The 25,697-nt window shown below is 60.3% G+C and overlaps 12 protein-coding genes across 12 annotated transcripts; 7 read left to right on the forward strand and 5 right to left on the reverse strand.

Moving 5' to 3' along the window:
- Positions 1–802: 802 nt before the first annotated feature.
- On the reverse strand, positions 803–1,885 carry PLICBS_009158 (uncharacterized protein; the record flags this gene model as incomplete). Its single annotated transcript, XM_018323677.1, has 3 exons — positions 803–960; positions 1,146–1,694; positions 1,753–1,885. 3 exons carry the CDS (start codon positions 1,883–1,885, stop codon positions 803–805), a joined length of 840 nt encoding a protein of 279 aa, XP_018176856.1.
- Positions 1,886–4,016: 2,131 nt separating this feature from the next.
- Positions 4,017–5,344, forward strand: PLICBS_009159 (uncharacterized protein; the record flags this gene model as incomplete). The annotated part of the gene is made up of 3 exons (XM_018323678.1): positions 4,017–4,020; positions 4,079–5,187; positions 5,258–5,344. The coding sequence occupies 3 exons, from the start codon at positions 4,017–4,019 to the stop codon at positions 5,342–5,344; spliced, it is 1,200 nt and encodes a 399-aa protein (XP_018176857.1).
- Positions 5,345–5,901: 557 nt separating this feature from the next.
- On the forward strand, positions 5,902–7,306 carry PLICBS_009160 (uncharacterized protein; the record flags this gene model as incomplete). Its single annotated transcript, XM_018323679.1, has 4 exons — positions 5,902–6,034; positions 6,108–6,611; positions 6,669–6,845; positions 6,900–7,306. The coding sequence occupies 4 exons, from the start codon at positions 5,902–5,904 to the stop codon at positions 7,304–7,306; spliced, it is 1,221 nt and encodes a 406-aa protein (XP_018176858.1).
- An 860-nt stretch (positions 7,307–8,166) lies between these two features.
- Positions 8,167–9,147, forward strand: PLICBS_009161 (uncharacterized protein; the record flags this gene model as incomplete). The annotated part of the gene is made up of 1 exon (XM_018323680.1): positions 8,167–9,147. The coding sequence occupies one exon, from the start codon at positions 8,167–8,169 to the stop codon at positions 9,145–9,147; it is 981 nt and encodes a 326-aa protein (XP_018176859.1).
- Positions 9,148–9,239: 92 nt separating this feature from the next.
- Positions 9,240–10,428, reverse strand: PLICBS_009162 (uncharacterized protein; the record flags this gene model as incomplete). Its single annotated transcript, XM_018323681.1, has 3 exons — positions 9,240–9,764; positions 9,821–10,359; positions 10,419–10,428. The coding sequence occupies 3 exons, from the start codon at positions 10,426–10,428 to the stop codon at positions 9,240–9,242; spliced, it is 1,074 nt and encodes a 357-aa protein (XP_018176860.1).
- A 2,010-nt stretch (positions 10,429–12,438) lies between these two features.
- On the reverse strand, positions 12,439–13,864 carry PLICBS_009163 (uncharacterized protein; the record flags this gene model as incomplete). The annotated part of the gene is made up of 3 exons (XM_065601567.1): positions 12,439–12,664; positions 12,718–13,449; positions 13,677–13,864. 3 exons carry the CDS (start codon positions 13,862–13,864, stop codon positions 12,439–12,441), a joined length of 1,146 nt encoding a protein of 381 aa, XP_065457639.1.
- Positions 13,865–14,452: 588 nt separating this feature from the next.
- On the forward strand, positions 14,453–16,014 carry PLICBS_009164 (uncharacterized protein; the record flags this gene model as incomplete). The annotated part of the gene is made up of 2 exons (XM_065601568.1): positions 14,453–14,511; positions 14,571–16,014. The coding sequence occupies 2 exons, from the start codon at positions 14,453–14,455 to the stop codon at positions 16,012–16,014; spliced, it is 1,503 nt and encodes a 500-aa protein (XP_065457640.1).
- A 769-nt stretch (positions 16,015–16,783) lies between these two features.
- On the forward strand, positions 16,784–17,977 carry PLICBS_009165 (uncharacterized protein; the record flags this gene model as incomplete). Its single annotated transcript, XM_018323684.2, has 3 exons — positions 16,784–17,004; positions 17,084–17,188; positions 17,266–17,977. The coding sequence occupies 3 exons, from the start codon at positions 16,784–16,786 to the stop codon at positions 17,975–17,977; spliced, it is 1,038 nt and encodes a 345-aa protein (XP_018176863.1).
- A 295-nt stretch (positions 17,978–18,272) lies between these two features.
- On the reverse strand, positions 18,273–19,332 carry PLICBS_009166 (negative regulator of the PHO system; the record flags this gene model as incomplete). The annotated part of the gene is made up of 2 exons (XM_018323685.2): positions 18,273–19,196; positions 19,264–19,332. The coding sequence occupies 2 exons, from the start codon at positions 19,330–19,332 to the stop codon at positions 18,273–18,275; spliced, it is 993 nt and encodes a 330-aa protein (XP_018176864.2).
- A 700-nt stretch (positions 19,333–20,032) lies between these two features.
- PLICBS_009167 (uncharacterized protein) lies at positions 20,033–21,611 on the forward strand (the record flags this gene model as incomplete). The annotated part of the gene is made up of 5 exons (XM_065601569.1): positions 20,033–20,615; positions 20,666–20,919; positions 20,970–21,114; positions 21,167–21,537; positions 21,600–21,611. 5 exons carry the CDS (start codon positions 20,033–20,035, stop codon positions 21,609–21,611), a joined length of 1,365 nt encoding a protein of 454 aa, XP_065457641.1.
- A 716-nt stretch (positions 21,612–22,327) lies between these two features.
- PLICBS_009168 (uncharacterized protein) lies at positions 22,328–23,125 on the reverse strand (the record flags this gene model as incomplete). Its single annotated transcript, XM_018323687.1, has 2 exons — positions 22,328–22,800; positions 22,906–23,125. The coding sequence occupies 2 exons, from the start codon at positions 23,123–23,125 to the stop codon at positions 22,328–22,330; spliced, it is 693 nt and encodes a 230-aa protein (XP_018176866.1).
- A 533-nt stretch (positions 23,126–23,658) lies between these two features.
- On the forward strand, positions 23,659–25,344 carry PLICBS_009169 (mtDNA inheritance, partitioning of the mitochondrial organelle; the record flags this gene model as incomplete). The annotated part of the gene is made up of 3 exons (XM_018323688.2): positions 23,659–23,936; positions 24,027–24,974; positions 25,077–25,344. 3 exons carry the CDS (start codon positions 23,659–23,661, stop codon positions 25,342–25,344), a joined length of 1,494 nt encoding a protein of 497 aa, XP_018176867.1.
- Positions 25,345–25,697: the final 353 nt, after the last annotated feature.

Here is a 25,697-nt window from a genome sequence, read left to right on the forward strand (position 1 = left end):
CGCGGGCGCTTCCCTTGCAAATAGCTTGCGAACTTGGTACATGACATTGGTCCTGAGATGAAGTGGCCCGCGTCGCCTGTCGCGTGAGGAAATTGTACGTACGCAGCACACGAGGCGGATGCCAAGCTGGCCCGCCCGCCTGGTGCATCTGGACACGATGGGGGTGCCCTGCAGCCCTCTTCCCACGCGAGGGCCGGGGCAAGAGATTGTGGTGCACACCGGAACACGATGCGGCAATATTATCGGTCGGGACCCCCAGACGAACGACCCCTGTCATCATCGTGAGCGTGGCGTCGTGCGTGCCACTCGGCCGAGCTGTCATGCCTAATCTGGGCGTGGAGAACTTTGGTAGCGGGCGGCCGCCCCCCTTGACGGTCGCAGGCTTTCGGTACCGAAACGCGCGGTTCCCGGTCCCCGGCTGGTTTGCCTCTGTTCGTTTCGTTTCAATCTCTTTTTGTTTCGTTGATTGGGGTATGAGCGGCATGGGATCCTGCCGTTGTCGAAATGACGCTGGGTGGCAGGCGCACGCGTATGAGACTGGACATGTCAAATGGGTGATGGACGAGGAAATGGGAGGAAATACAGGAAGAAAAGATTTGCAGCTTAGGTATAGTACAAAAATGACTTGATCGATCGACCCGTCCCCGGTGCGGAACCAACTGATGCTCCGTCCTACAACACCATAGCATCAACGGCGCGGGAGCCACGCATAGAGTGAACGTGGGCATCACCAGAGGGTAACGGAGGGTTAGGCAAGAAACCATGCAATGACACAAAAGGACGCACTCTGCCCCCAACAGCCTCACTCCTTATGCCGGTGCAGCTTGTTCTTGATGCGCTCCCCTAGGCTGGGCTTGTCCTTGCTGTGGTGGTGGTGGTCGTCCTTGTTGCCGCCGCTTGAGGGCGACGAGTCCTTCTTGCCGGGAGTGTCGTGGTGCACGCCCTTTTCTTCCAGGAGGCCTAAATTGTGGAAGCGCACGTCAGTTTGAGCTCTCATTGTCTTCATCCGGGAGTGCGGGTGTGCGGGCCGCCGTTGCGGGGGAGGAGCATGGGTCGGCAATACGTCAGGGAGGGTAGGTTTGGGTAAGGTGGTGGTGGAGGGGGATTAAGGTAAGGGCGCTGCGACGGACAAGGGAGTTACTCACGGTCTGCTTCCCGCCCGGCGCCGGGCTTGGTCGCGTCAAAGTCGCCTCCGTCGGCGGCGAAGCCCGTCGTCTTGACGTACTCCTCGCCGGTGCCCTTGCTCTCGCCGCCGTCGTGCTTGTCTCCCTCGCCGCCCTCCTCGCCGGGCTTCTTGTTGGACGACGAGGACGAGTCGGCAGTCGTGCCAATGTTGCCCGCGTCGCCGCCGTGTTCCCGGGCGACCGTCTCGAGGGGCTTGGGCCCGTCGCCCATGACGTGCGTGTTGGGGTCGCCTTCCTCGGCGGCGCTGGAGCCGACCTCGGAGGGCTTGCCGGTCGAGGCCTCGATGTCGGTGGGCTTGGAGCTGGAGCCGCTGGCTTTGTTGGAGTCGGTGGCCTTGGAGTCGGTGGAGGAGGAGATGGGGTCAGAGGAGGAGGAGGACGAGGTGATGGTGGTGCCGCCGGCGGCTGTGTCGGTAGTCGTGCCCTTGTTGGTGTCGTCGGTGAGCTTGGAGGGCGCGGATTCGTCTTCGCCGCTCAGCTTTCGCTCGAGCTTTTGCTGCTCCGAGTTTCCTAACACCGGGGGTTAGCGAGGGAGATATAAGGACGCGGGCGAGGCGGGGGCCCATACCCAGGTTCCCGGCATCGTAGGGCTCGCCGTGGGAAACGTCGCCCTGGGCGCCAGACAAGGGCTCCTTGTGCTCTGCACTGTCGCCCCAGACGGCCTTGGCGGCCTGCGTGGCCATGTTGCTAATGGTCTCCATGGCGGCTTGGACGGGGCGGGCGGGATTCTTTGCTACGGTGGGGCTTGTAGTTGATGCTGTCACGGACGGGGTGGACTGCGGGTATAAGTGATGATGGGGAGCAGTCGCAGTTGATTTTGGCGTGGTGCACAAATTCACATGAGAATCATGGAACGAGCAGCTGAAACAAGACGGGACGACGGGGCTTTAATAATCACGGCTACGGATTCCGAGCGAGGGAGCGATGGAGAGCTGGCTCTGACGTCGTTTGGGGCGCGAGATGGAGGGGGGGAGGCGCAACGGTTTGGGGGATCTGCTGCCCTGCCCTGGAGAGGAAGGGGGACTAACTGGCCATCCAGCTGGCTGCACATCCGGATCATCCATTTGCGTGGCACGTCTGTTAACGTGGCGTGGGTGGCATTGCGGGCTCCTTGGAAGGAAAGGCTAACTTAGCAGAGGGGACCAGAGGAGGGGACATTGACAATGACAAGGTTCCTGCGACGGTGACGGGCGGCCGGGATCGATCGCGGATGACGGACAGCGGCGGCGGCGGCGGCGGCAGGTGTTGGCAGGGCGGGCCAAGGCCGGGGCTGCATATGACGTTGACTGTGGGCTCGCTGCGCCAAGTCGGCTGGCTGGCTGGCGGGGGGGCCGTTGGTGCGCGGGTCGGCGGGAAGGGTTGCTTAGGTTGGGGGATGTGGAGGGGGATATGTGGGTTGGCGGAGGGGGGAATGGAGGAGAGGAGCTGGAGGAGCTGGGAACTGGAGACGGCGGGCTGGCTGGCTGCTGCTGCTGCTGCTGCTGCTGCTGCCGCTGTGGCGGCGCTGGTGGATGTGAACACAGGCTGTGTGGGATGTCGGCTTGCTACGGTGACGCTGGTACTACAGTCACTAATAAAGTGCGACGAACTTAGGTGATCGCGGCTGAAGATGAGGCCGGGATCGAGGGCATGGCAGTTGTGCGCAGGTCTGGTTCGGGGCCTTGACGTCACCACCTCGCTCGCGCGCCGGCCCTCGCTGGCGGCAGGCTGACTGCCCCAGTGACTTGGGGCACGTTCCAGGGCATCCATGCTTGCAGGCGGCATGGATCTCGCTAAGAAGAATAAAAGGGACTGACGTGATCGGCCGCCTGCCGGGAGCCACGCCGGCTGGGGCGGCGGTTCTGCACGGTGGGGCCCACTGCAAATGCCTGGGTTAACTCTGGCATTCAGTTGCAACGTCGAAGCCTGGAGCGTGCGAGTGTCTGCTGATTGCGGATTTGAGCTGCCAAAGTACTGGCTCAGGGTAATAAGGTGGAGAGGCCGACGAACAATGCAAGGTCAGTGCTACGTACTTCGTACCACGAACCCTGTTGGCAGTTGGGTCATGCAAGGCAGGAACGTCGAGTCGACGGCGACTGCCCCAACAAGCTGTTCGTATCTAGGGCTGAACCCACCGAGAGTGTGAAGGTGCTCGTGACATGCACTCGGACAAACATCATGGCCCGGTAAAATCTAGGTACCTACCCTTTACGCGTCATCTATGTAAGCTGTAACCCTCCCAACCACGGACCCATCAAGCACTGAACTTATTAGGCCCGCCCAAACCCGCACCGCGTCGGCGCCGGGGTCCAGGCCTCCCGGAGACTCGACCATCAGGTGCTGCCTGACCGCGATCGGCGAAAACCCACAGCCACGCATCGCTCCGACACGCGGCGCCGTGGGAGGCTCCCACTGGCCCGAGCCCGCGACCACCACATCCTCACTTCAGACTCACATGCGCACTCTACAACCATCTAGCTGCATGCGTGAGAACGCGGGGGACGACGCAGACCCTTGAATTTGTTAAATGCGCATGGCCTCGACGGCGGAGGCCCTGCGCACCGTCGCTGATCCACAACCGTCTTGACTCCTCATTGTCCTCAACGGCCGCTGCAGTCGCGCTCGGCCTCGACTCAACAAAATCCCGGGCCTTTGACGCGACAGGACCATGCGGTTATTGCCCAGCTTGTTGACCTCGTCAACTCTGGCGGCGGCGGCATTTCTGCGGCCGCCCAGTCTCACGGCGCGACCCTGGCAGTGGCTACACGAGCCTGAGGAGCAGCACGTCTTCCGGACTCGACCTCAATGTAGGTTGCAACTGCTTCCCGTTAAATGATGTCGGCGCATGCCCGCATGAGTCCATGACATAGCACCAACCTCAAAGCCACACGGCTGAACTGACATGCCATCACTAGCAGCAACGGCAGATCCGGCAAGTCACGGCGAAATCGCATTTCCGCATCGCCCCTCCCGCCCCGTGGCCGGCTTTGTCGCCCTCGGAGACTCCTACTCGGCCGGCATAGGGACCGGCCTCAACGGCACCGAAGACGAATGCCGCCGTGGGCTCCATGCCCACCCCAGGCTCATCCAGGCTGATCTCAACACCACTACCCGTGGCCATGATGCGGCGCCGCCAGCTCTCCAGTTCCTGTCTTGCACAGGGTCCACCATCGAAGACATGTTGTCTGGCGCCCCCAACAGCCAGATAGATGCCTTCAATACGTCTCTGCCCGCCGACTTCGCCCTGCTATCCATCGGCGGCAACGACCTTGGCTTCTTTGACATCATGAACAGCTGCATCTTCCGCTTCTACAGCTTCTACTCCGGCACTTGCGACGAGGCACTGCGTCGCTCCGAAGAAGCCCTTACCGGCCCCGAGTTCGAGCACGGCCTGCGGCTTGCCATCATGGAGATTCTCGATCGCGTAAAGTGGGAAAAGAACCCGTGGTTCAGCATTTTCGTAACCGGGTACGCTCGTTTCTTCAACGCAGATACCAACGAGTGCGACGAGTCGTCGTTTGGTGTGTGGTGGCGCGGGCCAAAGTTGAAGCGCGACCTCCGTCAGAGGATGAACCGCATGGTACTGCGTGTCAACGACAAGATACGACGTTCCGTCGACGCCATCAACGCTGGCTTCACGAAGCCGCGCGTCACATTTGTCGACTACGATGACGCGTTTGAGGGGCATCGGTTCTGTGAGCGCAACACTACCGAGCCAGACTACGGCAGAAACGAAACGTGGTTCTTCCTCGTCGGAGGTCAAGACAACTCGGCGACAAATCAGTCCGCCGCGCTGAACGCCGCCTCTGCGCACGCCGTGCTGCTCAGCCCGTCGTCGCCACTCATCGACCCTGAGCTCTGCTTGGGGCCCGCCGAGAAATCTGGAGACTGGGGCGAGCTCGCGCTTTGCATGATGGCGATGGCAGCGAAGGAGGACCCGACGTTGAAAACTCGACATGGTGATATGGTGGCCGAGAATTCCATGTGGTACGTGCCTACGTACTACGGCAAGACTTTCCATCCGGTGAGTAATCGTCCAATTTGACATTATACCACGCCGCTCCCTGTTTCAATTTCGCTGACAGCTCTGGCAGCGAACATTGGGCCACATGGCCATCAGAGACCGAATCTACAGGCTGTGGGAGGAGAGACAGCAGAATGAGACCCAGGGCAAGAATTGAGGCGTTTGCGAATATACCCCTTGCTAGCGAAGACACGATACACGGTAGACGGTTAACGAGTATATGAACTATAATGAGCCAAGGCTTTTTGTATTTGCATTGTGACAAAAAGGCATTTGCATACAAGTTCTTTTGCATATAAGTTCTTTGGTTTGATGTGTGCGGACTGGCTGAGAACTTGGGAGCATGCTGGGCACCGTTGGACTGGTCCAGTACCAAATTCCAACCCCCGGCGCCGCTGGGTCACTGGGGGCGGGTCCACTTCAGCGGTGGGGCCGGAATCCGGGGTTGCCTGGTCGGATTATCTTTGTTGCCGCCCCGCACGTGCACCGTAACCAGTCTGGCGCGCGTCGTTCATCGGACCGGACTGCGACTCCCATCCATCCACCCAACCCGTTGAGATCACGACTTTCCATCTCCGCAAAGCCAGGGGCTCCCTGCGCATCTCGCCTCACGTTGCCGCGCACTCGTTCTAGCGGTGGCGACCCCCCAAACGACCTCCGACCTGAGCAACCCCACCTCCGGTCGCGTGTGAGCGCGCCCGACATCAGCCCAGCATGGCGCCCGAATCCGAGCAGACGATCAAGGTCGCGTCGAAAAAGGAGAGCAAGGCGGGCACGATTAAGCTCAAGAAGCCGCCTCCCAAGCATAGCAAGCCGGGGAACTGGAGAGATGGTAGCGTTGTCGAAGGTATGCGCCGCGACCGCATCGCGCGAGACCCACGCGCCCCCTACCCGCATTCGAGGCTAACAACGTTCCGCAGACGAGAAGAAAAAGAATGGAATCTCGCCGTCCACCTCGGCCGCTGCATCGCCCGGCCCCGTAGTGAATCAGCTAGACGACACCGCGCGCGAGACGTTTGCGACGGGCCGCCCGCTCGAGGACAGCCCCGACCTGCAGCAGTGCAAGCACTGCAAGAAGAGCATCCTCAAGACGGCCGCCAAGGCGCACATCGAGCAGTGCCTGAAGCTCAAAAAGGAAAAGGCACAACGAAAGAAGGAGGCGCGCGAGGCGCGCGAGCGTGCCAAGGAGGCGGCCAGGGAGGAAGAGGCGCGCAAGGCGGACCCGGATAACGCTGACGGCAAGGGCGAAGACGACAGCGACGACGACGAAAAGAAGCCCGGCACGGGTGGCAAAAAGGCTGCAGGGAAGAAGCCCGAGGAGGACAAGAAAGGCAAGAAGCGCAAGGCTGAGAACGAGCCCGACAAGGGACCTAAAGCCAAGAAGAAGAAGGACGAGCCCAAGGCCAAGGTCCCCAAGCCGAAAGGTAAGATTTGGTTGCGACAGGGTGGATTGCGTTTCTGGCCTAACCGTCGTTTCACAGGTCCTGTCGACGTCGAGCGGCAATGCGGTGTCATTCTGCCCAATGGCCAGCCTTGTGCTCGGTCGTTGACATGCAAGAGTCACTCCATGGGAGCGAAGCGCGCAGTCGCCGGTCGCTCTCTACCATACGACATGCTTCTCGCGGCCTACCAAAAGAAGAATCAGGCGAAGCAGCAGAGTAAGTCGGCACCCCAAGCACGGCGCCACGCCCCGCGACTAACCCCCTATGCAGAGGCGGCGCTGGACGCGAATGCGCCTGTGGAAGACGACGACGACGCCAACAACGGCCCCGTCGACTCGGACGAGGAGACGGCGGCGGTGATGGGCGCACTGGCGCACTGGAAACCGCAGCCCCTCGTCCCGCAGCCGATCTTCACCCCGATCAAGCGCCAATATCAGCTCGCGAGACTGCACGAGCAGCTGCAGATGGCCACCAACGGCGGTCGCACCAACATCTTCCAAGTCGTGGGCTTCGGGGCACAGAAACTGGCGGACGGACACCCGGGCCTGCTCGACAGCGAGGACGCGCCCGGCGAGGTCGAGGTCAGCAACGTGCCCTTCCCCAACTCGGCGCGGTCCGCAACGTTTGGCGCCAACGCGGCAGCTCAGCGGCGCCCATCCGTCACTAGTCGCGGCTGATGGCCGACCGATGCTTCCCCTTCTTTTGATTTCTCAACTCTTTGTTTACAGCATGTGTCGGCGGACTTGGGCTAGAATGCGCACACACACAACTCAGCGAGGCGTTACGGCGGCGGGTGGGCAGGCGGGCCACATGATAGGAAAGGCCATGTGTTTTTATCGTCTTCGGGGGCTCTTTCAGTGGTGCGGGCATTGAATTTCTATGGCGGCGGGCTCCTTGGGGATCAGTGGGGCATGGGACGGTCCAGGGAACATGCGGCGGCGGCGGCGGTAACGGCGTTTATGGGAGAAGACTATGATGTTTGACTCGGTATCGTGACCACATCGTGGTATGGTAGCTTGGACAATGCACGTCAGGGGCGTATGAGTCCCCCTTTTCTTCAATACCCAAAATATCATGCAGCTCTTTTCTTTCTTCCTCGTGAGCGTTGGCTAGTCGCACGTCAGTTTATCTACAGCGTTGGTCCGATGGTGGAACAGGTACTGTGCACGTGTGGTGGTACAGCGGTGTGCGGCGCCTTTCACATGCACGAGATGGGCCTGGGTGCGTGGCTGGGCGCGAATCGCGTTCCTGGGCGGGTCATGACGTAGCGTCGTCGACATGCACTGCGGCGGTGGAACCCACTTCGCCAACGTCGACCTCGGCCTGCCGAGCTGGGCGGACTCGTCGGCTTGTCAATTGGGCATTCACTTGATTCATTCAGTTGCGCGAGCAGGAGAAACACCGCAGCAGCTTCACACAGGATTCATCGCCATTGCAAGCCCCCCCGAGTCGGATTACTATCGAGCTAAGCCGCTACAAGAGCTCACTGCTTGCACGCCGGCAGGCAGGCTCCACGAATCCACGAGAACCCGCGACCATGCCCTCCAACGCGGCGCTCGACGCCCTCGGGCACGCCGTGTCGGGCTCCGCCGGCACGGCCATCTCGACGGCGGCCGTGTTCCCGCTCGACCTCGTGACGACACGGCTGAAAGTGCAGCGGCGGCGGCTGCGCGACCAGGAGCAGTACGACGGCGTGGTGGACGCGCTCAAGGGCATCGCGCGCAACGAGGGCGGCGTGTCGGCGCTGTACAACGGGCTGGGGCCCGACGTGGCCAAGTCGGTCGTCGACAGCTTCCTCTTCTTCGGCTTCTACAGCTACCTGCGCGGGCGGAACCGCCACCCCAGCGTGGTGCAGGAGCTGCTCATGGGGTCGCTCGCCGGCGCGTGCTCCAAGGCCTGCACCACGCCCATCTCGAGCGTCGTGACGCGCATGCAAATGTCCTCGGGCGGCGAGACGCTGCGCGAGATGCTCGCCGACATGCGCAGGGAGAGCGGCCTGCTCGGCCTGTGGTCCGGTTACTCGGCGACGCTCGTCCTGACGCTCAACCCGAGCCTCACCTTCTTTGTCAACCGCAGGCTGGCCAAGCGCATACTGCCGGCTCTCGAGGAGGAGGACATCCCCATCGCCTGGGCTGCCTTCTTGTTGGCTGCTTTTAGCAAGGCGGCTGCCACTGCCCTCACGTACCCGTTCCAGACCGGGAGGACGAGGCTGCAGATGCCCAGCGAAACGCCGGCCGAGGAGGCCTCAGAAAAGGACAAGGGCCTAAGCGGGCAGCGGAAGCCATCTCTCTTGAGCCGACTGCTGGAGTTCCTCGACAAGACCGTCATCGGAGTCATCTTCAGAATCATAAAGCGGGAGGGGCTGAGGGCTCTGTATGATGGTCTGCAAGGCGAACTGCTGAAGGGCTTCTTCAGCCACGGCCTGACGATGCTTACCAAGGGCCTGCTGCACCGTCTGGTCATCCGGCTCTGGGCCCTCTCGCAGCCTCATCTGCGGAGACGGCTGCAGCGAAAATGATTCTCCTCTGGCCAAGATGCCATCTAAACTGCTCGCGGCATGCTTTGCGCGAGCACGTGTACTTGGTTGGCGCCGGCACTCATCGACGCCCCTCAACATTGAAATGCCTCGCCGGGCTTCGCCACCACGTTTGCGCCCCGGGCTGAGAACCCAGTTCCTTCTGATTTCAAGGCTATCAATCCCGGAGGGAGGGCGGGGCCAGATTCTCGGTGCTTCGACGCCTTGCCCGTCACGGGTGTGTCGCAGACGTAGCACATTATCGGCGACTCGTCGTCCTCCGCCTTCGAGCCCTTCTTGGACGGGAGGAGAAACTTCTTGACGCAGCTCATGCAGAGGACGTGGCCGCACTGCTCCGTCATGACGGCGTTGGACGAGTTGGAGAGCGCCTTGAGGCATGAGGGACATATTCGCCGCTCGTCCCTGGTGGATGGATCTGTTTCCTCCTTGAAGTTGACGGTGATCAGTTTGTGAAGGGATATCGGGTGCGGGAGGTCGTCGGGCGCGGAAGGGCATATCGGAACGGCTTTGTCCTTTTTGCTGGCGTTGGGGAGCTTCGAGTCGTGCACGTCGGGTGTCAGAGACGGCGTCCAGAAGGATGGAAGCGTAGGTTTGGCGGCCTGGGAGGCGACGATTAGCTGGATATGTATGAAAAGTGCTGGATGGTGGGAACTACCTTTTCGTCCTCGATAGCTTTTCTGGCCTTGAGCTTGTCCTCTCTAACAATGCGCTGCAGCTCGTCTTGGTCTAACTCGAATTTTCGCTTGGAGCCCACGTGAACCACGGCAGTCGAGCTCTCGTCTTGTGGCGCGGTGCCATTTGCGGCGGTCTGCTGCTGCGGCTGTTCCTGCTTCTGCTTCCTGGCGGTCGAGAGGCCGGCCTGCGTCATCTCAAAGTCGCGTACGGCGCGCTCCCGGTCCTCGTCGTCCTCGGCGGCCCGTTGCTTCTCGGCCTCGAGCTCGGCATCGCGCCGCGCCTTCTCGGCCCGCTTCAATTCCTTCTTCTGGGTCAGCAGGTTGGCGAGGGCGCACTCGCGGCAAAAGATGTCGCCGCGCGGGCAGGAGACGGGCTCGCGCGCGACGCCCAGGCACAGGCCGCACGAGCCGAAGGGCAGGAAGGAGTCGCGGTTGAGGCGGGCGGAGCTGGTGGACCAGTTGGACTTTGCGAGCTCGCGCTCGTGCGAGGTGAAGACGGCGCGGGACGTGTTTCGTTTGCCTGGTTCACGCGCCTTGTTAGCACAGATGGCAGCAGGTGTGGGCTTGGGGGTGACTGACTATGCGACATGATGCGCGCTCGTTCCGGCCGGGCCGTGGGCTATCTTGGCTATCCTGTTCGAGAGCTCAGATAGCTCGGCTTTGGCGGGCGAGAATCTGTGTCGGAAGGGCGGGCGTGGAAGTGGATGTCTGGAGGTGGTTCGGATGGAGTGTGTGATTCTTTGAGCTACCTTAGTGCGTGGTGCCTCCACTAAGCAATGCGCGCCTGAGGTCCACAGGTCGGTCCCAGGTCGCTGGAATTCGTACGTCCGCTGTAATTGGTGCCTGCCCTGGGCAAGTCCCGTCGGCCGCCCCATGGGACTCACTGCTAGCACCGGCGTCTCACTTGTGCAATCATGACAACCTCAAGAACGGGCAGAGGACACTGGCGATATCACCCATGGCATAATATTTCAAGCTTCACCACTGGCCCCGACGATGGCCGGCCATGAGCTTGCGATTCCCCTGCGCTGCTCGATAGGCAGCCCTGCATACTACCAGACGTGAAATGTACCAACGCACGCATCCCACGTATAACGCGGCGGCAGAAAGTGCGACGTCAAGTCTAATCTTTCATCAGGGCAAATCATCTACGCTCAGCGGCCTTCTAGACCAGAGCTCCTCCTCCCTTGCCGCGCCCAGGCGCGTATAGCCAGCGCTTGAACATCATTATCCCTCCCGCGATGATCCCTCCCCCCTTCTTGGTCTTGTCCTCCTCCTCGGGCTCGTCATGCGCCATCTGTCCCTTCTGGCATGTCCGTTGCTCCTCCGGCATCCGTCCCCCTTCTGGGGTCCGTCCCTCCTCCAGCGCTGGCTCCTCCCCATGTGCTGATTCCACCTCATGCGTCTGCTCCCCTTCCGGGCTTCGTTCCCCCTTGGGCGTTGATTCCTCCCTGGGCGCCCCTTTCGCCTCGGACGTCTGTCCTGCCTTCAGCTTTCGTTCCTCCTCAGGCGTCCGTTTCTCGGGCGTATGTCGGTGCGGCTTCACTTTGCGCCTCCCCCCCGCGGCCTGTCTGTCGGGCGTCCGTTGCCTCTTCCGTGAGGTTGCTGAGCCACCGTACGAGTAGTTGGGACCCCGCGACTGGGCGACATAGCCCGGTGGGAATGGATACTGGAGCGGTCTGGCTTCCTGTGTGTCGGTCACCCGTTGCCTGGGTATGCGCCACCCAGGCCTGCCTCGTGATTGAGGCACATAGCCGGGTGGGAATGGATACAGAAGCGAGTCGGCATCCGGTTCCTCGGGCGTCTGTTGCCTTGTCTTTGGAATTGCTGTGTCATCACCAGAGTCACTCGCGCCTCGTGGTTGGGGTGCGCCCTTTGCTAGCTCCTGGACAGGGCTGATTGCGTGTGATTCTTCAACCGAAATGGCGCCGTCGGAATAGCTTCCCACAGGCAATGTGGCAACCATTTCCGGCGTCATTTGGTCCGCTCTATCCCACGGTCGGTCAGAGAGACTGTTCAATTGCCGCTTCGAGGACCCCCAAAAGGACGTACCGGGTGCGCCAGGGCTTGCGGGCGTCGATGCCATTAATACCACGGGCTCGGCTAGAGCAGTGCAAGAGACTATCTCTAGAACTTCCCCCTTCATCCCCATATCTCTGGTAACAGCCTCGCCATTTAGGCTTCGCGTCTGTTTGCCAATTAGCTATAGATATGGACGTTGCCAAGAAATTTACCCTCCGCCCGTGTTACCCTGGGATGACCGTGTTCCTCACCTTTGCCTCTCTTTGGACTTGCAGACTGGGTCCGTCGTACAGCTTTTGGTCTTTGCGTGCCCATGTTATCGCCCGGCGGCGGGGCATTTTCCGTCGGGATGGCCACATCCTGTGGCCCCATCCGAAGCCCAGGTGCTACTGTAACGCCGGACTCGCTTCCTCTAGCTGCCAGTCTGTGATAGCGGGCCTGTGTCTTTGGGACGGAATTGTTGAGAATGTCAGGTTCTGACACCGGCTTGTGGCCATTCACAGAGGCGCCGATGGTGTTTACTATTGTTGGTATCTTGTAAGCCTCGACGAGAAACATTTGCGGCACCAAAACCGGGTTACTGACCCGCCCCAACCCGCAGGTTCATGCCAGTATCGGCTGGTCGAATTATTCCCTGTCTGCCGAGTATCTCGACGTATGCTTGCTCTGGAGCCGTAATCATCGACAACTGATCGCTCCAGGTCGATGGCGCGCCCTGGGGACCGGTTTCTTGCGAGACATCCGTTGTCATGCCTCTCTCCTCGTCGATCGAACTTTCCGGATACAGTGATGAGGCCGGAGATCTTGACAGCCAGCCGTCAGCTCAGCACATTGGTTGAATCCTCGCGCAACTTACTCGCTGCGGGCGTCTGAGATTAGTGGCTCGAGGGGAATCCCATCCCGCACCCATTCATGACGGCTTGCTTCTTTGGCGTTCAGTCGCTCAGCTGGCTCTAGCCTCACCAAAGCGCGAATGAATTCTTGCCCTTCCCGCCCGACTCGGTACTCGTCTAGTTTGTTGCCAAAGATCTCGTCTGGGCTTCTTCTGTATTGTGACAGATTCTGCTGCCAGGGAAACAAATGAGACTTGGTCAACATGTAGAAGGTCATGACGCCCAAGGCCCACATGTCTGTCGCTGGGTGGTCGATACTCGAGGGGCCTGCTTGATCGAATAGCACTTCGGGCGCCACGTAATTCCAACTGAAATGCGCTGTGCTTCTTGTCACGGCAGACAGTCCGAGCTGCTTGCTCGTATCAAAGTCTGCAAGCTTGACCCACCAAGAACTGGCTCCCATGGGTCCTGGACGTTGTTGAATCAGAACATTCTTGTGGCAGACCTCAGACACGGAAGCACGATCGGCAGGCTCCTGGACTCGACTTACCTTGGGCTTTATGTCGCGGTGTGCATAGCCTTCTCCATGCATAGCCGCCAAGCCTTGAAGTACCTGGACGGCAATCTGGCGAGCGTCATCTTCGAGTAACAGGTTGCCGGCAAGATATGTCTCCAGATCCCCCTCGGGGAGATGCTCCATTGCGATATATAGGTGCCTCCTGGACGCGAACCATCCCAGTGCCTTGACGAAGTGCCTAGAGTACTGGTCACCATGGTCAGCCTTCACATACCAACCTGGGGCCGGGCCAGGTGTGTGCTCAGCGAGAAAATATTAGGCCCAGTGGGAAAGCGTACTCTGTCGTGGGAGAATTTGATGGTGGTACTGAGCTCGTTGACGCAACGTCGCCTCGCGCCGCCGTCACTGAGCCGTATGACCTTCACTGCGCGTTGTAGGTGGCATCGATCATCCGGGGAAACACACTTCTCCAGAAACACCGTGCCATGACCGCCCGAACCGATGGACTGACTCATCCGCTGCCAGCACTCGCGTACCTTTGACGATGGGGGAGGCGCTTGCGGATCCTGCACAAAGTGGACAATTCCGCCATCCGGACGGAACTGCGTGTCCAGCTTGTAGTCCCGCACATGGCCGGGCAGGTAGTGCTCCATGGTGTTGGTGTGATCTGCCGCGTCTCCCAGGTGGTGGAGCCTCTGGCAAGATGGACCTCCCCGCTCTCTCCTTTTCCTGACAGACAGGGCAGCTGATGGGCAGGGGGTGCGTGACGGGGTGTACTTCGTACCCAACGCAGAGTGGCAGTGCATATGCAGACATACCACGGTATCAAATGGGCGGTGGTTGCGGCGTTACGCACAACCACAGCCGACGGGCTGAGGCCAGGGGGAGAGTCGGCCCAACTCCTGACGACTTGGGAAGCAAAATCAAAATCGGCGGCGGCGGCGACGGCGGCATGGGCCGCTCTGGCTGTGCCGTGATTGAAAAGACGCTTCGGATGCCCTACGACGGGTCGGCAGTTGGCACCCCGAGCACAAACGGGACAAAAGCATGTTGCTTGTTACCGACCCCGCAACGTGAAAAGAAGCGAGAGCTGACGCGCTGATGACAAGGTTGTACGAAGTGCAGCGACCGCTTTCAGGCTCAGCTGTGCCTCCACAGCCTCCGTCTCACGATACCAAGCTTGCCCGAGGGTTCAGGGTTTGGAAATCCGGCCGGCCAAAATTCCAAGTTCCAGCTCTCAGATGGCCGAGCTTGCTCTTTCAATCGCCGGCCTGGCGGGAACTGTCGACGTGTGTATAAAGTAAGTTTGAGTAGTCTCCCGTGTATGTGCCCATGGTAAAGATTGACCTCGGGAACAAGATGGGGACATGCATTTGTCCGGGCGTGCAATGACTACCGCAATGCCAACGATAAGCTGGAGGAGCTGTTCGTCCGGGTTCAGGCGTGCTGGTGGCGGATCGCCAACCAACTGGAAGTGACCAAGACGCTGGAGAGTACCATGGCCGATGACTACAAAGATCTCCAGCAGCGGATGCTTTTCGTCCTCAGCACCAAGTTGGAGAATGCCATCCAGAAACTCTCCGAGTGCGACAAGCATCCGATATTCAACATGTCAAAGAGGCTGAAATTCGTGCGTCTAAGGGATGCCCTCGAGGAATCCATTACAGAGTTGGAGTCGTGGCAGCGGCGTTCTGAGCCCTCGTGGTTCTCGTTGATCAAATACGCCCCTACCCAATTCGGCACCTTGGTTGACGTAGTCGGCACAACCATTGAGTCCAGTCCTGTTGCCAGAAAGTTTCGTCGAGCATTCGTTGATCCGGCCAGGAACCCTCAGAGCAGCTTCATAAGTAAGAGCGAGTTCCGGCGTTGCGGCGAAAACCCCGTCTCGCACAGTATGGCCTGCATAGCCACACGTCCGGGTGGCCGCAAAGCGTACATTGTTGACACAGCCACCGAAGGAGCAGTTGCGGAAGACGACGCCCGGGCGTTTGCTTGGCGCCTTCGAGATTCGGATCCATTTACCTTTGGGATCCTCAAGTGCAAAGGAGCAGTGAATCTGTCTACGCGTACCCGCTCGGCTTTCCGCTTCGTCTTCTACATCCCCGAGGGTTACACCAACATCCGCAGCGTTCGGCAACTGCTCCTATCAGGTCAATCCCATGGGTCCCTCTCTGACCGACTCGAAATGGCGAAACGACTTGCCAAAGCTGTGTATTACGTTCACTTGTACGGATTCGTACATAAGAGCATCCGTCCTGAGACGATGCTGACCATCAGCAGAGCGGATGAGGTCAAACTCCCTAGCATAGCGTGTCTGGTTGGGTTTCAGTTGATCCGGCAAGAGGACGGGAAGACATACTCGGTAGCGGACTGCAGATGGGAAACTAACGTGTACCGGCATCCACGACGACAAGGAAGCAGCGTCGACTACTACGTTATGCAGCACGACATCTACAGCCTTGGGGTGTGCCTTTTGGAGATTGGACTGTGGGAGTCGCTCGTTGTATACCAAGCTGACGGCATTGCGCAGCCCTCGGCAGCCCTCGGACTTGACTCAGACAGGTCACAGCTACAAAATCCCGACGCGTTGAAGGATCATTTGACTAGGCTTAGCCGCAGCACCGCCCTGAGAGCAAAGATGGGCACATATTACAGCGAGGTCGTGGAGACGTGCCTGACGTGTCTGGACGAAGACAATATGGACTTTGGCGACGAGCGGGACTTCCAGGACGAGGACGGCGCGGCGGTTGGCGTGAGGTACATGGAGAAGATTTTGGGGAAACTGGATAGGATATCTCTGTAGGTATGGGATTGGCGCTGCCGGTGGCGTTGGTTACTCGACGGGCACTCTCCCACCTCTGTATTTGTGCAGTGTCTTTGCTATTTTCTTGGAGATGACGACACTCATCGCGGCAAAGGAACGACTTGGCTTATGAAGTTATGATCAAGAGCCGGACTGCTGTGGAGAACGTGAGCGCAGAGTCGTGGGCCGTGACAATTGCATTGCGGTCCCCATCGACTCTTTTGGGTGTGGGTAGGTTAGGCCGTTTCCAGACCGAGCGACTTTCGCATTTCGGCGCCTGTCTTGTATATCTGAGTTGTGGTTGACATGTCCATCGACGTCTTGTTGTGCCAGAGTCTTGTCCCGTGTAAGTGGGAGCCAACAAAAGGGCCTACCCACGAAACGAGTCCACGGATGGCACCCCACCACACGCCAAATGCTCCCACTTTCACGTGGGGCATCCGTCCTTCGCTCCGACTCCCGCGACCCATGCATGACGCGCGCCGCCGCGGCACCCAACAAGGGCCTCCATTTTTTTTTCTCTTGGTCCTCTTTCCGCCCCAGGTTTTATTTCATTAATATCGCGGGTCGCCGCTCTCAACGCACCGCCCAACTCAACCACCATGCATTGAGCGACGGGCCGAGAGAGACGGTGTGCCCCCCCGGCTGTTGCAAGTTTCGCCAAACCCTCGTTCTATCCTCCCGCAAACTGCGCGCGCGCGCGCGTCACGACTCGACCGAACCCCATCCGACGATACGAAACTAGAGACACGCCCGCGCGTCCGAAACCATGTCCGGTCCGGCTGCCGCCCCGCCCGTGCGCCAGTCGCTGCCGTGGCGGCTCGGCTCCGTGGCCGTCATGAGCAGCGTGGGCTTCGTCTCGAGGGCTTTCCTCTACGGCCTCAACAAGGTCGAGGTCACGGGGCTGGATAATCTGCTTGCCACGCTGGATCGCAGGCGGACGCAGAGCCGGGATCGCGGCCTGCTGACCGTGTGCAACCACGTCGCCGTGTACGTGAGCCATTGTGCCGCATATTTGCGCGAGGGACCGTGTCATACATAGCTTGCTTACACACGCGCGCGCACATAGTGTCGACGATCCCCTCATGTGGGGGATTCTCCCTCTGCGCTACCAGACCGATGTCCGGAACCTGCGATGGGGTCTGGGCGCGCACGACATATGCTTCAAGAATAGGTTGGCCTCTCCGTACCGAACCTTGACGGGCTTGTTGTCATGAATCCATGATGGGCATAGCATCTGATCCGGGACAGCTTCTTCTCCACCTTCTTCAGCCTGGGCCAAGTGCTTCCCACCCGCCGGCTGTGGCACTCGCCGTTGGGCGGCCTCTACCAGCCCACCATGTCCCAGGCAGTCCAGCTCCTGTCCGGCCCATCTACATCCCCTACGCCGCCGAGCCTGACCTTCTCGACCGACGGCACCGACTCCTTCCCCGCGCCCGCCGCATACGCCGCGAACCGCAACGCCTGGGTCCATGTCTTCCCCGAGGCGTGCTGCCACCAGAGCCCCGACAGCGGCCTTCGATACTTCAAATGGGGCGTCTCCCGACTGATCCTCGAGAGCGATCCCGCCCCCGAGTTCATACCCATGTTCATCCACGGCACCCAGTCCATCATGCCCGAGGACAGGGGCTTCCCGCGTTTCCTTCCCCGCATAGGGAAGCGCTTCAGGGTCGTCATCGGCGAGCCCACTGACGTTGATCGCCTCTTTGGCGAAAAGAGAGCCGCTTGGAAAAAGCTGGTGGAGACGAGCAGCGCTGAGGACTTGCAGCACGGCCCGGAAGCCGTGCAACTAAGGATAGAAGTTGCCAAGTCTGTGCGTGACGAGATCGAGAAGCTGCGCGAGAGCGCGGGCTTCCCACGCGAGGAGGACGAGACGGCCGCCCTCGCAGAGACGTGGTCCAAGGAACCAAGCAAGCGCAAGTTCAAGAGCCCCGTCGACGGCAGTCTGGTCAACAGACACTGAGCGACACATGAGAATAGAAAAGACAACCGCTGCAGGCCCGCACTGGCGCCTCGGACGTGTATTAACTGGCCTCTCTGGTTGCCACATCAAGTACATGAGCCCGCACGCTCAGACATTATGCTCTATCGCCCTTTCGCTAAACAAAATGCACGCCTCCTTTCCAGTCTAAGACAATCCACCAACTCCAAGGTGAGCAATTCGTAAACAACATTCGTCAAACGACAACTATGCCGGAGCGTGAGCCGGCAGCAACCGCACCCGAGACCTCGCCCCCGCGGGGGCCGATTCACCACATCTAGTAGGTTTCAAAGTTTTGGGCCGGCACGCCTTGTTGGTACGCCCGTGCCTGTTGCGCGTGGAGAGCCTGCTGCTGCTGCTGCTGTTGCTGCGCCTGGTGCATGACAATGTCGCTGAACCACGGGTGCTGCAGCGCGTCGTGGGCGCTGATTCGGAGCTCGGGTCGTAGCTGGAGCATGCGCTGGAGCAGGTCGATGCCGGTCGGGTCGATGGCGTGGAGGATGTTGCGGAGGTCTTGGGTCGCGTACATCTGGAAGCTCGGCTTGTACTCGGGATACTGCGTGATGCCCGGCCACGTGCGCTCCGTCGGGGTGCCCATGATGCGGAATATCCTAATGATCTGATCCTCGTTGGTCGTGCCCGGGAAGAGGGGTCGGCCCGTGTACATTTCTGCCATGATGCAGCCGGCGGACCAGATGTCGATGCTCGTGTTGTAGGTGCGGCTGCCCAGGAGCACGTCGGGGGCTCGGTACCACAGGGTGACGACCTCGTTGGAAAAGGTGTTGACGGGGATGCCGAACGCGCGGGCCAGGCCGAAGTCGCCCAACTTCAACAGTCCCTTGCTATTGATGAGGAGGTTCTGCGGCTTCAGGTCGCGGTGCAGGACGCGGTTCTGGTGGCAAAAGTCGATTCCCTTGAGCAGCTGATACATGAAGGACTTGATGGTGGCGGGCTTTAGGGCGCCTCGCTCGCCGTGCGTGTCCATGTACCTTTTGAGGTCGCCGTCCATGTACTCAAATACGAGCATGAGCTTGTTCTCGGTGTGGATGACATCGTGGAGGGCGACGATGTTCTCGTGCTTGAGCTCCTTCATAAGCGAGATCTCACGAATCGCAGTCGACGGAGTTCCTTCTTCGGAGTCGAGATGGATTTCTTTGAGCGCCACGAGCTCGCCCGTTTGGCGGTTCCGGCCCTTGAAAACCTATCATGGGAGTGCACGTCAGCTGGGTGTTCGTCCGAGTCTCTAAGCGCCAGCGAGAGCGACTGACTGTTGCGTAGGTGCCTTCGCCCAGCTTCTCCAGCTGCTGGAAGGAGCTGGGATGTCGTTTGCCATCCATGGTTGATGATGTGGGAGGCGGGGACGGCAGAAGCGCGTGTGTTTGCCGGTGTCGCGGGTTCGTGGTCCGAGGGGAGAACGGCTTGTGGAAGAAACTGCCCGCGATGGCTTGTCTGTTGAGACTGGCTTGCGTCGCTGCCGAACCAGCGTGCTCAGCCCATGGCGGCCCAGGGAGGGTCAGAGTCACAGGGAGGGGCAGCGCCCCGTAAAGCCGAACTCCGCCGTACAGGCATACGGTACATGGCGGTACCCGAGTACTCCTGACGCCGTAGCCCTGCCACGGACGAAAGTATCGGCCTTATCGATAGCGCGCAGTTGCCCCGCGCTGCACAGAGCAGCCGGCGGGAGTTCCTCAGGCGCCAAGTACGGAACGCCTTTCTGGAAGTACCGCCAGGGAGGTACCGAGTGCTGGCCCCGCCAAACATGAGTGCGTCAGTACTCGTCCGGGGTGCTGACGCGACATGCATGGTACCGTGGTATCATTGCCTGAGCACCCCAACATGGAGGGGAAGGAGCACACGATGTGCCACCGCCCGCCATCAGACGTCAGGACTCGGCACAGCTGAGGTGATGAACAGCCGACATCGTCCCCCTTTGCTCTTCCTTTTCCATCTTCCTTACATTACTCCCTCCTCCGGCCCGGCGCATGCCTCTTTGCCAGGGCCTCCTCTAATCACCGCGTCTTCCCCCTCTGCGTCGAGATGAGGCCCGTTCCGACACCAGCAGACGCAGCCCGGAGCACGCCGTGTCGCAACGATGCGGACGTGCTGTCGTCGAGCGCCACAACTCCCATAGCTCCGTTTTCCTGCTTCCTCGCGACCGAGGCCGAGCTCGATTCCAGCGAAGCTTCGCCAGAGCTGAGCCCTCGTTCACGGAGCTATGCGTCCAAGCGGAGTCGCAGCTCGAGTGTGTCCGCGTCCGACCGTTCCGCGCGCAGGAATCGCCCGGCGTCCCCGTCCTTGTCGTCGGACATCGATCACGGCCTTTCACAGCCCATGACGCCAGTCTTTACAGGCGTTTTTGGCCCAGGCTCTGCCATGAGCGTGCCATCATCTCCAGCCATATCGTCTAGCGTGTCGCTCTCGGAGGAACCCCACAGCATGTCGGGCAGCTTCCCGGAGCTGTCACCGGGCGCCTCACCGCGGCGAAGTCCTGTCACCGGCGACCTGGGAAGTCCCGGACCACAGTTGGTTATGCCCAGTCTCACCGTTCCTCGCCGCCGCCCCTTTTCGGAGGCAGGCAAGTCGCTCGGAAAGCTCAAGGTTCTCCTGGCGGGTCCAACCGGTGAGTCTCCATTTAGACACGCCCAGGAATCGTCACTCACGGCTCTGCAGGCATCGGGAAGACGTCTCTGATTTCAGCCATGGCACAGTCCTGTGCTCACATTGTACATATGGACTCTCTGAGTCCAACTCCAGCCGACGACGTAGCCGAAGTACATGCCAGCACGAGGCCACATCCTTGGTGGCGAGCTGACATGGACCCCGCAACCTACATCCGGAGGAGACGGATGTCATCGGCGACAGAGGAGATATTGGACCGGAACTTGTGTTTTGTAGACTGCCCGGGATCGAGAAATACTGCCAAGGTACGTCACCTCGTTAGCTGCAAAGGGTGTGCTCGTTCTAACATGGACAGAATACCCGGCCGGACCTTGCGTACGTCGAGTCACGGTTGACACGGCTTTGCAACAAGCCTATCGAGGACTCGGATCTCTGCACACTTCTCAGCAATGGAGCTGAGCCGATTGTTGATGTTGTTCTTTACTTGCTGCCTCATTCAGGTCTGTCAAAGATGTACTTGCGAAACAGATTGGAGAGCTGACAGCATTTTAGGCCCTGACGCAACCGATGTGGATACCATCACGGCCCTGCAGGGCATGACGAATGTGATTCCACTCCTTGCGAGGGCAGACGAGCTCAGCAGTGAAGAGGTCACGGCGTCCAAAGACAAGGTCGAGGAAGCTCTGGGAGACTCGCACGCCAATTGCTTCTCCTTTGCCAGCCCCGAGAGCGTGGGAGAGTCCACACACGTATTTGCAGTGTCGAGCGCAACTCGCTCGGACCCTGAAACGATCGATGCGAGCATCCTCATGAGCTCCGACTACCTTCAGCCCCTGGTTGACACGGAGCTCAGTCACCTGGTCGGCCACATTTTTTCACCGGAAGGCTCTTCCTGGCTAAGGCACTCGGCCGCGCTCAAGGCGGTGAGCTGGCGCCGGCACCAGCTTCGCAGCAGCTCTCTTCAGTCTGCCCTGACGTGCCGGAGGCTGCCCGCTGAGGGGGCCTTGATCCAGTACGGGGTGGCCAATCCGTACATGGAACGACAATACTGGGGCCGAATCGAGCTATCAAGCTGGGCCGAGGGTTTGCGCCAGAGTCTCGCGGCGGAAAGACTTGGCCAGTCCCACCAGTTGCTTGGGCACGAGTTGTCCAGAAGGGAGTTGCCATTGAGCAAGACTCACGGAAAGGGTCGATCGAGCAAGAGCCGGCGGCGAGCTGCCGAAGAACCAGTAAACCCGAATCACCAAGATCCGCTAGGGCTTTTGGAGCTGGTCGGGCAGATCAAACACGGAGGCGGCGTCACCTTGGAGTTTATCAGCAGCATGGGAGTGATGGGCTGCATTGCTGCATGGTTCATTCGGCCTGAGCTGGCACGTCACTGGGACGTGAAGCTTCCGCCGCCCTGGTGTTTGGCCGCTTGCTGAAGGTGCAGCACGGATCGGGAGTCGGGCCGGAGCTCATGACATTCAGGAGTCGCCAGCAGTCAGGACGCTGTGCAAGGCACCATATAATCTGTTTTGTACGATGGACTCAATACCCCCTTCAGCTTAGCATATGAATTGGCGTTGAATCGAATACCTCATCTCGGCTTACATTACACTAGACGGACGCATTATCTGCAAAAGATTTCGCCCCAGTGTCTCGACAAGTTCCAGCAATAGCAAGGGTATAAGGGAGCTGGTGATTAAAGGGAGGCCGGCACCGTGAACGGAACTACTTGTGGTGGTGGTGGTGGTGGTGCTTCTCATGCTTATCGTGCTGCTCATCCTTGGGCTCGATACCAAGAGCATCGAGCGCCGCGTTGAAGTCGGGGAGGTCATTCGCGGCACTAGAGACATGCGCCCAGCGGATAGTGCCGTCGGCGTCGACAGCAAAGGCACCGCTGGTCTGCCAGCGGCTGCCGCTCTCGGTGGGCCTGTTCCAGATGCCCTCGTCGGCACCAAGACGATAGACGGAGTAGAGAGCAAAAGGGTTGAAGGCATGCCACGCACTCGAGAGGCCAAGGCCCCATTTGGCGTAGACGTCGCGGCCCTCGTCGACGACAACGTCAGTCTGCCACGCGCCGCCGACCTGAGGCACCCAGCGCTCGGTGGCCTCGGCGGACGAGTGCGAGACGGCGACGCAGTGCAGGTCGTCCTTGTGCTGGTCCGAGATTGCAGTGAGGGACTTGAATGTCTTTTCGGCGACTTGATCTGCCATCAGCGAGTGGATTCTGCGGGCGGCGGCGGCAATGCAACACCAACAGTGAAGAAGGAAGGCAGGGGAGCAGGGGCAATGACGGTTCAACTTACACGGGCAGCCGCAGTGGCGGAGGAAGACGACAAGGGTCTTGCGGCCGTCGGGCAGGGGTATCTGAGCCGTGGACGGCGCGGGTGATCCGACCTTGGGCGCGGGGGCGACGTCCTTGACCGCGGGCGTCTTGAGGGACTCGATCTCGGCCCAGAAACCAGACTTTGGCTGGGCGGACGTGTTGTCGCCGCTGGAGGGCGAAGTGCCGGTCGTCTCAGGCATGGCACAGGTGAAGAGCGGTGAGATTGACGGCAACGGCAGGCGTAGGACCATGCGAGTTGTTCAAAGCCCAAGTCAAATACTGGGTTTGGAACAAAAAACAACGATGGTTTTTGTTTGGTGTTTTGCGTGCCTGGAAGGGGGGTTGGAGTGACAATGCTATGCCGCTGGTGCAGCTGGAGGAGGTGTTGTTGCCAATGACGGCATGACCTCTTGTATTAAGTAATCGTGCATCGGCAGCTACAATTGTCGAGCTGAGTTGAAGCTCCGCGCGGGAGAGTCCCAAGCTCAGCTAAATGGAGCTCCAGTGCTCCACCATTGGGCTACCCTGCACATGTGTGAGAATATCCACATTCAGAAGCTCAACTTCATCCGGCATCTCAAGGAACCACCGTATACGAGAATCGAGGGACGAAACTTGCATCTCACACTCTTCTGTCAGGTCGAGGTTGAAGTTGACATTGTCTTCTCTGAGACTGGAACCACCCACCGCCGTCGCAGGACGCACACCCTCGCGGCTCTGAGACAACGCCGTGATGCACGAAATCATCACCCTCCAGCTCGGCAACCTCAGCAACTACACGGCCACTCACTTCTGGAACGCCCAAGAGTCGTACTTTACGTATGGAGACCAGGAGCAGTCGCCTGTGAACCACGACATCCACTGGCGGGCGGGTGTCGGGCACGACGGCTCCGAGACGTTCCTCCCGCGGACCGTCATCTACGACCTCAAAGGCGGCTTCGGCTCGCTGCGCAAGATCAACCCGCTCTACGATGCGACGCTCGAGTCCGACGCCGCCGCCGACTCTCTGTGGTAGGTGCTCCCTCAGTGTCCCAGGATGGGGGCTGGAGAAGACACTGCTCTCTCGCGCGTAAGAACCCTGGCTAACCACGTCTACGCAAGGTCTGGCCGCGCGACGGTGCACAAGCAAGACGCCGTGAGCCCGAGCGCGTACCAGCAGGGCCTCGACGCCGGCGAGCAGGCGCCGCCGCGGCCCACGGCGTCGAGCGTGCGCTACTGGTCCGACTTCTCGCGCGTCTACTACCACCCGCGGTCGCTAGTCCAGCTCTACGACTTTGAGCTCAACTCGACGATCCGCCCGTTCGAGCGCTTCGCCATGGGCGCCGAGCTCTTCTCGTCACTCGACAAGGAGCACGAACTTGTCGACCGCGACTGGCGGCCCTTTGCTGAGGAGTGCGACCTCATGCAAGGGATCCAGGTGTTTACGACGCTCGACGATGCGTGGGGCGGCTTTGCGTCGTCGTATCTCGAGGCGCTGCGTGACGAGTACCCCAAGACGTGTATCTGGGTCTGGGGCCTGCAGAACCCGCTTGCTGACGTCCCGAGGGAGAAGCGCCAGCTGCGGCTCGCAAACACGGCGCAGGCACTGAACCAGACCTGCTCACAGGCGTCCATGGTGGTGCCCCTGTCTCTCCCCGATGGGCCGCTCCCGTCTGGCGTGGCCCTCGATCCGAGCTCGCCCTGGCACGTCTCCGGACTGCTGTCCACGGCGGCCGAGAGCGCGGGTCTCCAGTCCCGGCTCGCTAGCCAGCGGCCCACGCTGCTGGACGATCTGGCCGAGAGTCTCAACACGACGGGGAGTCAGACCCTCGCCGCTGCGGCCATGGACGTGGGACGACGTGCCGACGAGCTGGAGAGAGAAAAGCTCGACGTGGATCTGTTCCACCTGGGCCGCCGTGGGCGCAACGATAGGTACCGAGAGAAGGCTGGACGCGTGTTTGGCCAGCTCTCGTCTCATCGGGGGACGGCCAAGCCGGAGGAGACTGAAGAGAAAGAGGGCGAAGACCACCGTGTCTCAAGACCAATAGCTGGAAACCCCGTCATCCGCCGGTACGTAAAGTCCTCTCTCGCTGAAAGCGTTCATTCCCCCCTGTGCCCGCCTTCCTGGACGCCCCCTTGCCCCAGACTGACGCGTCGGCAACCAAAATCCAGGTACACATCCGCTCTGGAGTTCCCGCTGCTCGACAGCTACCCGCATATATACCACGACGTGCCCGCCGGCGAGGCCACCGCGGCGGTGCGGACCGTGCTGTCCACAACAACCGCTATGACGGCCCGCATGCGCAACCTGCGATCGCAAGTGTACCGGTCCGTCGAGTTGGAGGAACGGGAGACGCTGAGCAATGGCCTGGCCGAAATCGCCGATGCCTATCAAGACGACTGGTCTAGCGGGAGTGACGAGGACGACGACGATTTATGAGACCCCTCGGCTGCGCTTTGGGCATTGCCCAGCGATGGAGGAGCAACGTACACCCTGGGACAGCTTGCAGGCTCTAAAGACCCTACTGTAACCTCCCTGCTCGCAGATCAAGCAAGAAGCATGGCACCCTCAATATGGCAGTGCGAAGCTCGTAGTGACGGACAGGCACGGCACGGCATGGTGGCGCATCAGATTGGTCAGCGAGGCAGATCGCCTCGTAATTACGTCTGTATTCATCATCTAGCGAGGCCACATGTTCTAGATACAGACACCTGTCGGGAGGGTCTCTTCGCCCGTCGGCGAATTCCCAGGGTATGTCAAATCGCGCCCGCAAGGGCTGCAGCGACGCCTGT

This window comes from Purpureocillium lilacinum (genome assembly GCF_023168085.1).
Source record: "Purpureocillium lilacinum CBS 284.36 DNA, scaffold_7, whole genome shotgun sequence".
NCBI lineage: Eukaryota > Fungi > Ascomycota > Sordariomycetes > Hypocreales > Ophiocordycipitaceae > Purpureocillium > Purpureocillium lilacinum.